Genomic DNA, 14,405 nt, shown 5'->3' with positions numbered 1-14,405 from the left:
GAGAGTAGTCGCACAGGCTGGGGTGAATGAGATATCCCAGGAGAGTACTCACAGAGGCCGGGGTGAATGAAATATCCCAGGAGAGTAGTCACCGCAGTCTGGGGTTAAAGAGATATTCCAGGAGAGTACTCACACAGGCTGGGGTGAATGAGATATCTCAAGAGAGAAGTCGCACAGGCTGGGGTTAAATAGATATCCCAAAAGAGTACTTACACAGGATGAGGTGAATGAGATATCCCAAGAGAGTACTCCCAGAGGCTGGGGTGAATGAGATATCCCAGGAGAGTACTCACACAGGCATGAGGTGAATGAGATATCCCAAGCGAGAACTAACGCAGGCTGGGGTGACAGAGTTATACCAAGAGAGTACTCATACAGGCATGGGGTGAATGAGATATCCCAGGAGAGTACTCACACAGGATGGGGTGAATGAGATATCCCAGGAGAGTAGTCGCACAGGATGGAGTGAATGAGATATCCGAAGAGAGTAGTCGCACAGACTGGGGTGAAATAGATATCCCAAGAGTGTACTCCCAGAGGCTGGGGTGAATGAGATATCCCAGGGGAGTACTCACACAGGCATGAGGTGAATGAGATATCCCAAGCGAGAACTAACACAGGCTGGGGTGAAAGAGTTATACCAAGAGAGTACTCATACAGGCATGTGGTGAATGAGATATCACAGGAGAGTACTCACACAGGATGGGGTGAATGAGATATCCCAGGAGAGTAGTCGCACAGGATGGGGTGAATGAGATATCCCAAGAGAGTACTCACACAGGCATGAGGTGAATGAGATATCCCAAGCGAGAACTAACACAGGCTGGGGTGACAGAGCTATACCAAGAGAGTACTCATACAGGCATGGCGTGAATGAGATATCCCATGAGAGTACTCACAGAGGGTGGGGTGAATGAGATATCCCAAGACAGTACTCACACAGGATGGGGTGAATGAGATATCCCAAGAGAGTAGTCGCACAGGATGGGGTGAATGAGATATCCCAAGAGAGTACTCGCACAGGATGGGGTGAATGAGATATCCCAAGAGAGTACTCGCACAGGCTGGGGTCAATAAGATATCCCATGAGAGTACTCACAGAGGCTGGGGTGAATGAGATATCCCAGATGAGTACTCACATAGGCTGGGATGAAGGGGACATCCCAGGAGATAGGCTGGAATTAATGAGATATCCCAAGAGTACTCACAGAGGCTGGGGTGAATGAGATATCCTTAGAGAGTACTCACAAAGGATGGGGTGAATGAGATATCCCAAGAGAGTAGTCGCACAGGCTGGGGTGAAAGAGATATCCCAATGAGAGTACTCACAGAGGCTGGGGTGAATGAGATATCCCAAGAGAGTACTCACACAGGCCGGGGTGAATGAGATATCCCAAGAGAGTACTGCACAGACTGGGGGGGACTGTGCTATCCCAAGAGAGTACTCTCAGAGGCTGGGGTGAATAAGATATCCCTAGAGAGTAGTCACACAGGCTGGGGTGAATGAGATATCCCAAGAGTACTCACACAGACTTGGGTGAATGAGATATCCCAGGAGAGTACTCACAGAGGCTAGGGTGAATGAGATATCCCAAGAGAGTACTCACACAGGATGGGGTGAATGAGATATCCCAAAAGAGTATTAACACAGGCTCGGGTGAATGAGATATCCCAAGAGAGTACTCACAGAGGCTGGGGTGAATGAGATACCCCAAGAGAGAACTCACACAGGATGGGGTGAATGAGATATCCCAGGAGAGTACTCACAGAGGCTGGGGTGAATGAGATACCCCATGAGAGTACTCACAGAGGCTGGGGTGAATGTGATATCCCAAGAGTACTCACAGAGGCTGGGGTGAATGAGATATCCCAAGAGAGTACTCACACAGGATGGGGTGAATGAGATATCCCAAGAGAGTAGTTGCACAGGCTGGGGTGAAAGAGATATCCCAATAAGAGTACTCACAGAGGCTGGGGTGAATGAGATATAACAGGAGAGTACTCACATAGGCTGGGGTGAATGAGATATCCCAGGAGAGTACTCACACAGGCCGGGGTGAAGGAGATATCCCGAGAGAGTACTTGCACAGACTGGGGGGGACGGTGCTATCCAAAGAGAGTACTCACAGAGGCTGGGGTGAATGAGATATCCCAAGAGAGTACTCACACAGGATGGGGTGAATGAGATATCCCAAAAGAGTATTAACACAGGCTCGGGTGAATGAGATATCCCAAGAGAGTACTCACAGAGGCTGGGGTGAATGAGATATCCCGAGATAGAACTCACACAGGCTGGGGTGAATGAGATATCCCAAGAGAGTACTCCCAGAGGCTGGGGTGAATGAGATATCCCAGGAGAGTTCTCACAGAGGCTGGGGTGAATGAGATATCCCATGAGAGTACTCACAGAGGATGGGGCGACTGTGCTATCCCAAGAGAGTACTCACACAGGCTGGGGTGAATGAGATATCCCAGGAGAGTACTCACATAGGCTGGGGTGAAGGAGATATCCCAGGAGAGTACTCACACAGGCCGGGGTGAATGTGATATCCCAGGAGAGTACTCACACAGGCTGGGGTGAATGTGATATCCCAGGAGAGTACTCACACAGGCCGGGGTGAATGTGATATTCCAGGAGAGAACTCACACAGGCTGGGGTGAATGAGATATCCCAAGAGAATAGTCCCACAGGATGGGGTGAATGAGATATCCCAGGAGAGTACTCACAGAAGCTGGGTTGAATGAGATATCCCAGGAGAGTAGTCGCACAGGCTGGGGTGAATAAGATATCCCAGGAGAGTAGTCGCACAGGCTGGGCTGAATGAGATATCCCAGGAGAGTACTCACACAGGATGGGGTGAATGAGATGTCCCAAGAGAGTACTCACACTGGCTGGGGTGAATGAGATATCACAGGAGAGTACTCACAGAAGCTGGGTTGAATGAGATATCCCAGGAGAGTAGTCGCACAGGCTGGGGTGAATAAGATATCCCAGGAGAGTAGTCGCACAGGCTGGGCTGAATGAGATATCCCAGGAGAGTACTCACACAGGATGGGGTGAATGAGATGTCCCAAGAGAGTACTCCCAGAGGCTGGGGTGAATGAGATATCCCAAGAAAGCACTCACACAGGATGGGGCGACTGTGCTATCCCAAGAGAGTACTCTTAGAGGCTGCGGTGAATGAGATATCCAAGGAGAGTACTCACACATGCTGGAGTGAATGAGATATCCCAGGAGAGTAGTCGCACAGGCTGGGGTGAATAAGATATCCCAAGAGAGTAGTCGCACAGGCTGGGCTGAATGAGATATCCCAGGAGAGTACTCACACAGGATGGGGTGAATGAGATATCTCAAGAGAGTACTCACACAGGCTGGGGTGATTGAGATATCCCAGGAGAGTAGTGACACAGGCTGGGGTGAATGAGATATCCCAATAGAGTAGTCGCACAGGCATGGGTGATTGAGCTAGTACTCTCTTTTAAGAGCTCAGTCACCCCAACCTGTGTTAGTAATCTAGTAATCTCTTGGGATAGCAGCTCGTGCCTGCACTTTACACTACACCTGAGCTGTTGCTAACATCTGCACTGTTTTGGTGCTCAATAGCCCCTCCTCCTAGTTTCAAACCCCAGCCACCTTTTTATCTTGCATGCAGCAAGACTTTTGCTCTGTTAACCAGGCCCTAGTGGTCATATGAAATAGTACAAGTATAGAAGCAGAAATAATGGAAAATCTGCCCCTTTCTTTACACATGCATATGCTTAATATACCAATGACATCAACATATGCCACCACACAGGTGATACTCCATACACCGTGAGATAAAGATACACAAAACAATGGCTGTACTGAGGGCTGAAGAGCCTGTCAATGACACACTCAGCAACTAGTGGCTGAGGGCAGCTGGCCTACTGACCTCCTTCTGTGGATTGCTGGTTTACATTCTGCTAGAAAACTAGAGCTTCCTCAAGCCAGACCCACAACAGGAGAAGAGAGAGAAACAGGAGGGTGAAGGTCTTTACATGGACCTAAAAACACAGGTAAAATAAACATTAGCTATGCCAAAAGGCCTGTCTTGATATTTAATTAAATGTAGAGATTGATAACTTTGTTTTATAGTGTTTCTTAATAGTGCAAAGCTTGTAATTGTAAGGTAGGATACAGTTGTAAAGTAGAAAGAGGGTAGAGAAAGAATGTTTTTTTTTTTTTTGAAAACTTTATTTTTGTTGCAGATTCATTTCATATACAATAAAACAAATATACCGACAGTGCCATTCGTAACTACCATAAACTTAAATTCTACAGTTGAGTATCACACAGCCCATCAGCCCACATCCCGAAGGCCGGGCGGCAGTAGGTGGTAGCGCGTCAAAGCAGACGGAAAACATAGCAATGCATCTGTACGGCAGAATAATCTGATCCGCTTTTGTATTCTTTTTTATTTAGGTTACCCCCCAACTCCCCGATAGAACCCCTCCCCCCAAAACTGGCATCTAGTGGGAAAAACCATGTGTATACAGTTCGTTTACCTCAGTATGGCTCTCCCAGGGGCAGAAGAGACAGCAACGATTGACAAGAGTAAGAAGGAAAACCTTCCTGGATTGAAACACAACATCAGCATGAGTGAACATATACGTGCGTGGCAGGCCAGGCCCTACACCAATTTAGTACTCTCCCTCCCCCTCCTCTCCACCCTCGCTCTCGGACCCCGTACCCTCAGGGGTGAACAACTCCGCACTCGTGCCCTCCGAATCCTCAGCAGTCGCTCCCACCACACGCATCATTCTCCATGCAAGCAGGTCGTCTTGTAGCCTCTCATCCCTGCGCACGTGTTGCATGAAAGTTTCCTCTGCTAGGGTCCATTCCCCTACATCTCTAAGCCACTGCGACACCTCTGGGGCCCTCTGTCCCATCCATGTAATCGCTACCCTTCTCCTCGCCAACACCAATAGCAGTTGTAACATCTTATACGACAGGTTACGTTTCTTGGGTTTGGGGACCAAGGATAACAAACAATGTAGGGGAGTCAGCTCCATCCGGAGACCGGTAATCGTACGAATGCGCTCCACCACTGACCGCCAGAATGCTTTGACCAACGGGCAGTCCCAGGCCAGATGGAGGAAGGCCGCTCCCGCCTCACCACATCTAGGACAATCGTCCCTTTTTTCCGGGGAGATACGTCTCAGGGTGACCGGTGTCACATAAGTGCGGTGCATAAAATTAAAATGAATCAATTTAAACCTTGCGTTACACGACACCTTTCGTGTGAGGGTGCCTATGCGTTTGCGCTGCCCCGGTTCCAAAGCTAGCCCCAGGTCGGATTCCCATGCCGTCCAGGCCGGGGGGATAGAGAAAGAATGTTAGTAGAAATGTGTTTGATGGTATTTTCATGTGTTAGTTGTTTTTAAAAGAAGTTTTGCATTGTCAGTATGTGAAGTTGACAGAACCGTAGTGTGATTTTTTGAAGTAGAGATTAATTGTAGTGATAGGGTTGCGATGCTTGTTTTGGGTTATTGCAAAGTACATTGTGAGTGTTTGTAAAAATTTGGTGTTCGATGCCTCTTATTTTATATCATGCTGCAGCAGTTCAGGTCTCTGTGATTGTAGGAAAGGTGAGGTTGTGAGAAGAATGTCACAGGTGTTTGTGTCAGACAGTTGAGGTTTAACTGTATAATTCAATTACATTTTGTATGCTACTAAGTAAATCTTCGTCCGACATTGAATCAATGTCAGGGTCAGGTGTATAGCTTTATAAGGCCAGCCGTGTTGCTCCTGGTCGACCTAGTGGGCCGCGCCTGGTAATGTGATTTAAATGTTTTAGGGCGCCTTTAAACCAGACGCATGCTCTTGGAATGTGAGTGTATTTTCAATATCCTCGAAGGGAATGTATTCCTCCGGTGGATCATCTTTTTTGTAGAAGTGAAACACGTGTTATTGGATTTGCTTCAGGGAAGACTATCCATGAATAGAATACCTCTGTCTGGTGATATTCATATGCCTCTATCACAAAAACTATCCTACCACCTCTCGATGTTAGGCCATTTCTTATAAGTTTTATTGTGATGGCTTTCCTTAAATTTATAGGAATACATACAGCATCCTTGTTGGGTTCTTGGAAACCTGTATAGTCTAAAGCTTGTACGGCATCATCGGCTGTAGCTCCATTTGTCCCGGGATTGTTATCCCCTGTTAGGGACATTTTGTTGACTGAAAGTTTGCAGAGCAAGTTTCAAGGAAACAAAGATAAGGTGCACAATATTTTGGAACACTGTATCCTTCAAAGTTGAATAAAACCAAAAAGCGAATACATAGGATTTTCGTCGTACTCAGCTATGGCGGATATTATCCCTTTACCCACTCCAGACGTCTATTGGAGTATTACGGATAAAGGGGTCTCTGAGAAAAGCACGACTGAGTTACATTTGTATCTAGCGTTAAATTAGTGCCTTACCAAACGTTGGGCGCCATGTAGTGTAGTTCCTGTATTCCCAATAGGCTCTGCGCATTGGAATATTATACCTTATAGATATGACATAGGACTGAGGTCAGTATGTCTCTATCGAATATACTAAACTTAATAGTGAGTGTCAGCTAGCTCAGAGGTCACTAGAAACTTTCTTGAATATACAAGAAGGGATTAGTTCCTGACAACCGCATAAACATGACAACTTTGTTTCCCTAGGACTAGAACAAATATCTTCTGAGTCGTGGAAACAATAGATAACTATTAGTCAATCATGAATGCTTCGTTTCTACAGAGTTACAGAGAAAATAGAGAGACGGGCGTTACAATAAAAAGGGTTTATTGAACAGTCTTCTTTCTCATGCAAGAGAGGTGAACTGATACAATCGTTAGACAGAATGCAAAGTATATTGTGTACAGCGTGAACAGTAATATGAAATAATACTGTAATAGAATTGTATGGTTTCTAGCCATATAAAAATACATACATAAATTACACAGACAAAAAATACTCAACTGGTGCTTGTAAAATATGCCTACCCCAATGTACTTAACCTAGGTCTAGTACGAGGGAAGAAGTAAGTATGGTCTTTAGCACAGGTTTAGTTTTGCCAAGAATTTGCCAAAGGTTTCTCTAGGTTCTAATCAGCTCCATACCTTAGAATGAAGGAGGTTTGGTATCTCTGTCTCGGACTCGATTTCCCAACACCCCGCAAGGGGAGTCAGAAACACTGGAGCTGGAATCTCAGCAGAGGAAGACAGCTTTCGATCAGTGCGTCAGCTGGAGAGTCAGCTTCTTTGGCACTTTCTGTAGCGTACTGCGTCGGGCAAGTAGGTAGTCGAACTGCACCGAACCACACCGTGCTTTGCAATAGCAAGTGAAGGTATATTTATACCTTGAAGGTGTTTAGGAATACAACCTTTGACGTAAAGTCGGGCATATGAACGTCATGAATGAACCCCTAAGTAATAGATGTTCATGAATAATAAATGAGTTCTTGGAGAAATCAATATCCAGGCTAGGGGAAGTCACTTCTGCTTAAGAGTCTGGTTTTCCAAGAAATCGTTGTGACGTTTGGTGAACGGATGGAAGTAGCCTGGCCTGTATTTGGGTAGCATGCGCTACGCCTAAATAAGGGCTTGATTTCTATGCCTATATAAGGGCAACACAATTGTACTTATATAAAGGTATGAATCGGGAAAATTCATTCGGAATTTAAAACGCTAAACAACACTGCAAGGTGAAGGCCTTCGCCAGGGGAGTGTCCAAAGTGGAGTGAGTGAGTAAGGATTTATAAAGCGCAAATTTGCCCATAGGCATCAAGGCGCTATTAAAAATATTCTGACTCTTGAGGGAATTTTTCTGAGATTTTGGAAGGTTGATGGAGAGACCCAAGTACTGGAAGAGAGAGAGTCATCTCTGAGTATGATTGTTTGCCACTACCAAGGATTTCGCTTTTATGAGACAATCGTCCAGATACGGGTAGATTAAAATCCCTACCTGTCGTAGGTGAGCCGCCACAGATGCCAGGATCTTGATGAGCACTCAGGGCCCTGAATGAAGGCCGAATGGTAAAACTTGGAATTTATAATCCATGCCAGCCACTCTGAAGCATAATACATTCCTGTGCTTGGGGAAAATGGGGATATGAAAATAAGCGTCCTGAATGTCTATGGTAGTCATGCAATCTTCTTAATTTACTAATTGAATGACCTCCTGAAAAGATAACATATGAAAGGTTTGCTTTTTCAGGAATTTGTTGAGGCAACGAAGGTCCAAGATGGGACGCCATTCTCCTGATTTCTTTCTTATGAGGAAAAACCTTGAATACATTCTGTTCCTCGCGGTACACCCAGTACCACTTCGATAGCTCTTTTGTGCAACATTATCTTTATCTGAGACAACAGTTTGTTTAGATGAGAGGGAGGAGGACCTTGGGGTGGCTATATCTAAAACCCATCTTTCTGTTGTTATTGTTGACCATTCGGGAGGAATAAGGGAATTCTTCCACCAAGTTTGCTAGGATAGGTGGGAACTGTGGCTGGCACTGGGTGTTTGTCACTGTTTCTTGGTGTTCTCTCTGCCTCTAAAGGCAGTCTTGCCTCTATAGCGCTTGTAGGAACCTGCAGGAGGTTGCTTGTAGGACTGCTGTTGTTGTGATGATGATGAATATCGAGATTGACCTTGATACGAGCATGTGAATCTATGAAAGATACCCCAGTACTGGAGAACTGCGCCATAGCTTTGAAAATATAGCCCCATTCTGCACTCTCCTCTTCACGGAGTGCAGAGCAGCAACATCACTTGCCGCGCCGCGCTGCGCCGCACTGCGCTGCGCTGCGTTGCGTGAAATGTTAATACAAATGTCCCTGTTTCTCGGAGACTGTGCAGTATTACAAACTTGGTACAAAGAGGCGGAGCACAGTCACTGTGCCCACAGGAGTGCCCCTTGGAAGGGGGACTAGGAATCCTAGGGACCTCTAGGCACCCCCCGCACAGTGAATCCTGCGTCTTCCAGAAAGCCCGCCCTGTGGACAGCACCTTTCAAGGGACAGTACGCACACAGGCACCTAGGATCTAGATTGTCATTGATTCTGGTTGTTTTTCAGATTCTTATGATCTTGTCTACAGCTCTACACCCTTCATTGGGGCAGATTTACACGTTTTACAAATTCTCAACACTTTCCAACAGTACTCCTGGAAATGTTTTGTCAATTTTGAATTACGACCACGGAAATGGATTTCAGCAAGTGTAATTGTACAGAGCATACAATTCTGGATAGAAATATCACCTGGCATGGGACCACTTGGTCTCGCTTTAATTTTCTTTTATTATTTATATTTATATGGCGCACAAATCATCCCCAAGGGGGTCTCTAGGTGCCCAGGAGACAAACAGACCACTATGTAGGAATCCTTTTAAAGGATTTGTTTTCCCTTGGAAAAGCCCCTTCACCCCACCAGTTTTGGAGGCTTTTCCTTTCCGCTTAAAGGACAGGCGCAAATGATTTGTGTACCAGGGGCCTCATTTATGAAAAGTGACGCATCGCTGCGTGAAAGCAGCGATGCGTCACTTCTCATTGCGCCCTCCTTGCGACACTAATGATACGTCATATTTACAGTATGACGCATCATGGCGCAAGGAGTTACAGATACGTCAGTATTTCTGACGTATCTGTAGGCGCAAAAGTGACGCAATGCTGGAGTGTGTCACAAAAGTGACGCAACTCCAGCAATGTGTCCTTTCACATGGGCAAGTCCCATGTTGCTAGGGCCTGCGTCAGCCTTATGCCTGCCATGAGGCAGGCGTAAGATTTTGACGCATTAGCGTTCAAGAAATGGCGCGGTGAAATCTTATAGATTTCACTGCGTCACTTCTTTGACGCTTTCTTGCGTCAAAACGCACCACTTGCATACATTATACCTGGGGCATGTATAATGTGGCGCAGGGGTTTACAAAGTGACGCATCTACCTAGATGTGTCACTTTGTAAATGTGCAACAAGGCGCACTTTTTACTCTGCTGGTGCGTCACACAAAGTGACGCACCAGCGGTGTAAAAGTGACGCAAAGGCTCATATATGAGCCCCCGAGATGCTATTTCTTTTTTTTTTTTTCATTTTAACCATAGTCTAATTTAAAGTTCAAAGGTCAGGATTCTGTCCAACAGAATGGCGGAGGACAGCCCATCCGCCGTCCTGATAGACTCCTGTCTGTCAGATTCAGAGATGACCCCCGGCCAGCAATCCAGCGTCACGGCCTTTCCATTCAAGGTCACACGGGTGGTGTACGGCTGCTGTTGGATTGGACTGACGTCCACAAACGTTAACATTATTTTGTATTTCGAAAACAAACTCTCAAAGTGGGAGTTTGTTTTTGAAAACCCAAAAACTAAGGACCCCCACACCTTGGGAGTTTTCACGCAGAGTGTGGGGGACATTATTGTTTTGTTCTGTTCCTCACTGCCAGGTTGTGGGGAAAAAACAGGGCATTACTCTGCCCCCCTCGATAGTGCAGCCAGTCTAATGCCCTCCCTCTGACGCCCCCCTCGATAGTGCAGCCAGTCTAATGCCCTCCCTCTGACGCCCCCCTCGATAGTGCAGCCAGTCTAATGCCCTCCCTCTGACGCCCCCTCATGCCCTCCCTCTGACGCCCCCCTCGATAGTGCAGCCAGTCTAATGCCCTCCCTCTGACGCCCCCTCGATAGTGCAGCCAGCCTAATGCCCTCCCTCTGACGCCCCCCTCGATAGTGCAGCCAGTCTAATGCCCTCCCTCTGACGCCCCCCTCGATAGTGCAGCCAGTCTAATGCCCTCCCTCTGACGCCCCCCTCGATAGTGCAGCCAGTCTAATGCCCTCCCTCTGACGCCCCCTCGATAGTGCAGCCAGCCTAATGCCCCCCCTCTGACGCCCCCCTCGATAGTGCAGCCAGGCTAATGCCCTCCCTCTGACGCCCCCCTCGATAGTGCAGCCAGGCTAATGCCCTCCCTCTGACGCCCCCCTCGATAGTGCAGCCAGTCTAATGCCCTCCCTCTGACGCCCCCCTCGATAGTGCAGCCAGTCTAATGCCCTCCCTCTGACGCCCCCCTCGATAGTGCAGCCAGTCTAATGCCCTCCCTCTGACGCCCCCCTCGATAGTGCAGCCAGTCTAATGCCCTCCCTCTGACGCCCCCCTCGATAGTGCAGCCAGTCTAATGCCCTCCCTCTGACGCCCCCTCGATAGTGCAGCCAGCCTAATGCCCTCCCTCTGACGCCCCCCTCGATAGTGCAGCCAGTCTAATGCCCTCCCTCTGACGCCCCCCTCGATAGTGCAGCCAGTCTAATGCCCTCCCTCTGACGCCCCCCTCGATAGTGCAGCCAGTCTAATGCCCTCCCTCTGACGCCCCCTCGATAGTGCAGCCAGCCTAATGCCCCCCCTCTGACGCCCCCCTCGATAGTGCAGCCAGGCTAATGCCCTCCCTCTGACGCCCCCCTCGATAGTGCAGCCAGGCTAATGCCCTCCCTCTGACGCCCCCCTCGATAGTGCAGCCAGTCTAATGCCCTCCCTCTGACGCCCCCCTCGATAGTGCAGCCAGTCTAATGCCCTTCCTCTGACGCCCCATGCCCAGCGGGCATCAGAGGAAAGTGTCTGTCAATGGAGGCAACAGATGCTCCGCCCACCGCAAACCTCTGGCCCGCACTTCTGCGGGAGGCCCGCGGTCCCTGCAGGGGACCCCATAGGAGGGCAAACCCCGTAGTAGTGCGCAGGGAACCGCAGGCCCGCCTTGGGGAGGGTGGGTGGGCGGGGCCGGACATCCAGGCCACCCCCCCCTTTTGGCTGTACTGATATGGGGCGCACTTCCTCCTTGGCGCCCTCTTTGCTGCTGCCCCTTGTCCCCGTCGGTCGCTCCTGGCTGTCCTCGCCAGCCTAGTCTCAGGCCCCGAGCCCCCTCCTCTCCCTCACTTCCCCCCACGACGCCGGACGCGAGGCCCGCAATTTTACTCCCCTCCAAGGAGGTAAGGGATCATCTACGCCTCCCCCCCTGAGCCCCGTCCTCGGTATATCCGAGTCGACAGGGCTCCGTGGTTTACCACGGGGGAGCCTTTGATCCGAGTTTGGTATTGTGGGGACTAAGGCGTTTGCGTGCGTGGGTACGGGCGGCGAGTTATGGCGCCATTGGGAAGGGGATGTGTCGAGTAAATGGGGTGACCTGTTTTAAGGCGGGGCAGCGGCGGGTTTAAAGGCGAGGCAGTGGCGGGGAGCGTCGTGTGGGTCCGCCGCCATTGTCCGCGTGGGAATATAGATTTAGTAAACAAGAGTAGCGTCTTAGGACGCACGCGACCAGTCGTAGCCGAGTGTAGGGCGGAGGTCAACTCGAGACGAGTATTTATTGGCGGTGATCGTTCGGTGCATTTAATAACGATGCGATCATCGTGTGCCAGTCGCAATGTTGAGGCAGTTTTGTATGTGCGAGTTCTGGTAGGTGAGGATGGCCGAGTGGTCTAAGGGGCTGCGTTCAGGGCATGGTTTACTCTGGAGGCGTGGGTTCGGATCCCACTTTGTGGCCGGTCGCATTTGTTGTTGCGAGTTCTAAGTGGCGGGGGGTCGTCGGGGGGGCCGTATGCTCCGCCGCGTGGGGCCCGCCACCAAAATCACCGCGTGGGGCCCGCCTCCGTCACCGAAATCAGATTGGTGTTGGTGAGGCGCATGTACAATAACGGAAAGGTTTGCCCCGCTGCAACAGTACAGGGCGAACTGCAGTTAGATCACGCGGGCCTCATGCTGCTCGCCGTGTGGGCTCCGCCGCCGTCATCAATTTCAATGATGACCGGTCGCCATTGTTTGTGGGAGTTCTCTGTGGCCTGGGTCGTGGGGTGGGGGCCCGCATGCTGATCGCCGTGTGGGAACGCCGCCGCCACCTACTAGATATGGTGGTGTTGAGGCGCGCGATCAGTCGCAATGTTTTTCCGCCGTGTGGGGCCCGTCGCCACCATCAACTTCAATATGGTAGTGTTGAGGCGCGCAACCAGTCAGAAGGGTTATCCGCCGTCTGGGTCCCGCCGCCGCCATCAAGCCATCAACGAAAAATATGGTGGTGGTGATGCGCGCGACGAGAAGGGTAGAGTGGCCTCGATCAATTACCCGCCACTGGCTGCATATACAATGGTCTTGCAAACGGCCGCCAAATTTGTTGATTTCACCGTCTGGGTCCCGCCGCCGCCATCAAGCCATCAACATAAATATGGTGGTGGTGATGCGCGCGCCCTGCAACAAGGGGTGGAGGGGTGGAGGGGTCGCCTGTCAGTTAACCCGCTCTGTTATTTGTACCACAAATAAACCTGCAACTTTTTATTCCCAAACATACTTGTCTGTGTATCATTTGGGTGGAGGGTTGTGGGGCAAGGGTACCGATGCAACTACTATGGACATTAGACGCGAGGAAGGAGAGCTGGGCTATGATAGAGGCGGTGTGTATATATCTGAGCACGTGTACTGGCGCAGCTCGACTTACTTATCTGTGATTATCACCAACACATGTTTCACTTCAGTTTTAAAAAGCAGAGGAAGGCAGCTACATTCAGAAATACAGAATTGTGCATCTTGTGATGGATAAGAAACCCACAGTTTCAATCGAGCATCGAAGCTAAACATGCCTCACACCCTGTACCGCTCTACTCGAGGGTGGAAAGTGCTGAAGAAGTGCTTGGTTAGAGTCATTAGAAGACAATTAGGGCCTGCAGTGTGGGCAGGAAACGAAATTCACCCCGTCCTTCCTCGCGTGATCTCTCCTCTTTGTTTTCTCTCCCTCCCTCTCCCTCTCTCCCTCTCTTTGTCTCCCTCCCTCTCTCCCTCCTCTCAACTCCCCCTCTCTCCCTCTCTCCCTCTCTCTGTCTCCCTCCCTCTCTCCCTCCCTCTCTCTGTCTCCCTCTCTCCCCTCTCCCCCCTCTCCACCTCTCCTCTCTCCCTCTCCCTCTCTCCCTCCTCTCCACCTCCCCTCTCCACCTGCCCACTCTCCTGCTTCTTCCACCCTCTCTCTCTCTCCCTCCCCCCTCTCTCCCTCCCTCTCTCTGTCTTCCCCCTCTCTCCCCCTCCTCTCCCTCTCCCCTCTCTCCTGCTTCTTCCACCCTCTCTCTCTCTCTCTCTCTCCCTCCCTCCCTCTCTCCCCTCTCCCTCCTCTCCACCTCCCCTCTCTCCCTCTCTCCCCCTCTCCCTCCTCTGCCCCTCCCTCTCTCTCTCTCCTCCTCTCCCTCCTCTCCTCCTCTCCACCTCCCCACCTCCCCTCGCTCCTGCTTCTTCCTCCCTCTCTCCCTCTCCCCCCTCTCCCCCTCCCCTCTCTCCTGCTTCTCCCCCCCTGCAGTGGAGAGACACATCTTCTACAGCCCCAGGGCGCAGAGCTGTGCTGGTCTACAGGAAGAGGCAGCAGGTGGTCCCGGGTCTTCCCAGAATGCACCAGTCTCTCTCCTGA

At 50.0% G+C, this 14,405-nt stretch overlaps 1 protein-coding gene across 1 annotated transcript in view; it reads left to right on the top strand.

The window, feature by feature from the left end:
• LOC144821908 (E3 ubiquitin-protein ligase TRIM39-like) overlaps window positions 1-14,405 on the top strand; it is a 77,673-nt gene that overhangs the window by 25,821 nt on the left and 37,447 nt on the right. Inside the window, exon 3 of the mRNA XM_078679057.1 lies at window positions 14,298-14,405. This exon is cut by the window's right edge and continues 24 nt beyond it. Coding sequence (XP_078535183.1) covers window positions 14,298-14,405 — 108 coding nt within the window. The remainder of the gene's footprint in view (window positions 1-14,297) is intronic.

The sequence above is a fragment of the Lissotriton helveticus genome, chromosome 2_2 (genome assembly GCF_964261635.1).
Source record: "Lissotriton helveticus chromosome 2_2, aLisHel1.1, whole genome shotgun sequence".
NCBI lineage: Eukaryota > Metazoa > Chordata > Amphibia > Caudata > Salamandridae > Lissotriton > Lissotriton helveticus.
The sequence above is the reverse complement of the archived record's forward strand: the minus strand, read 5'-3'. Positions and strand labels throughout refer to the sequence as shown.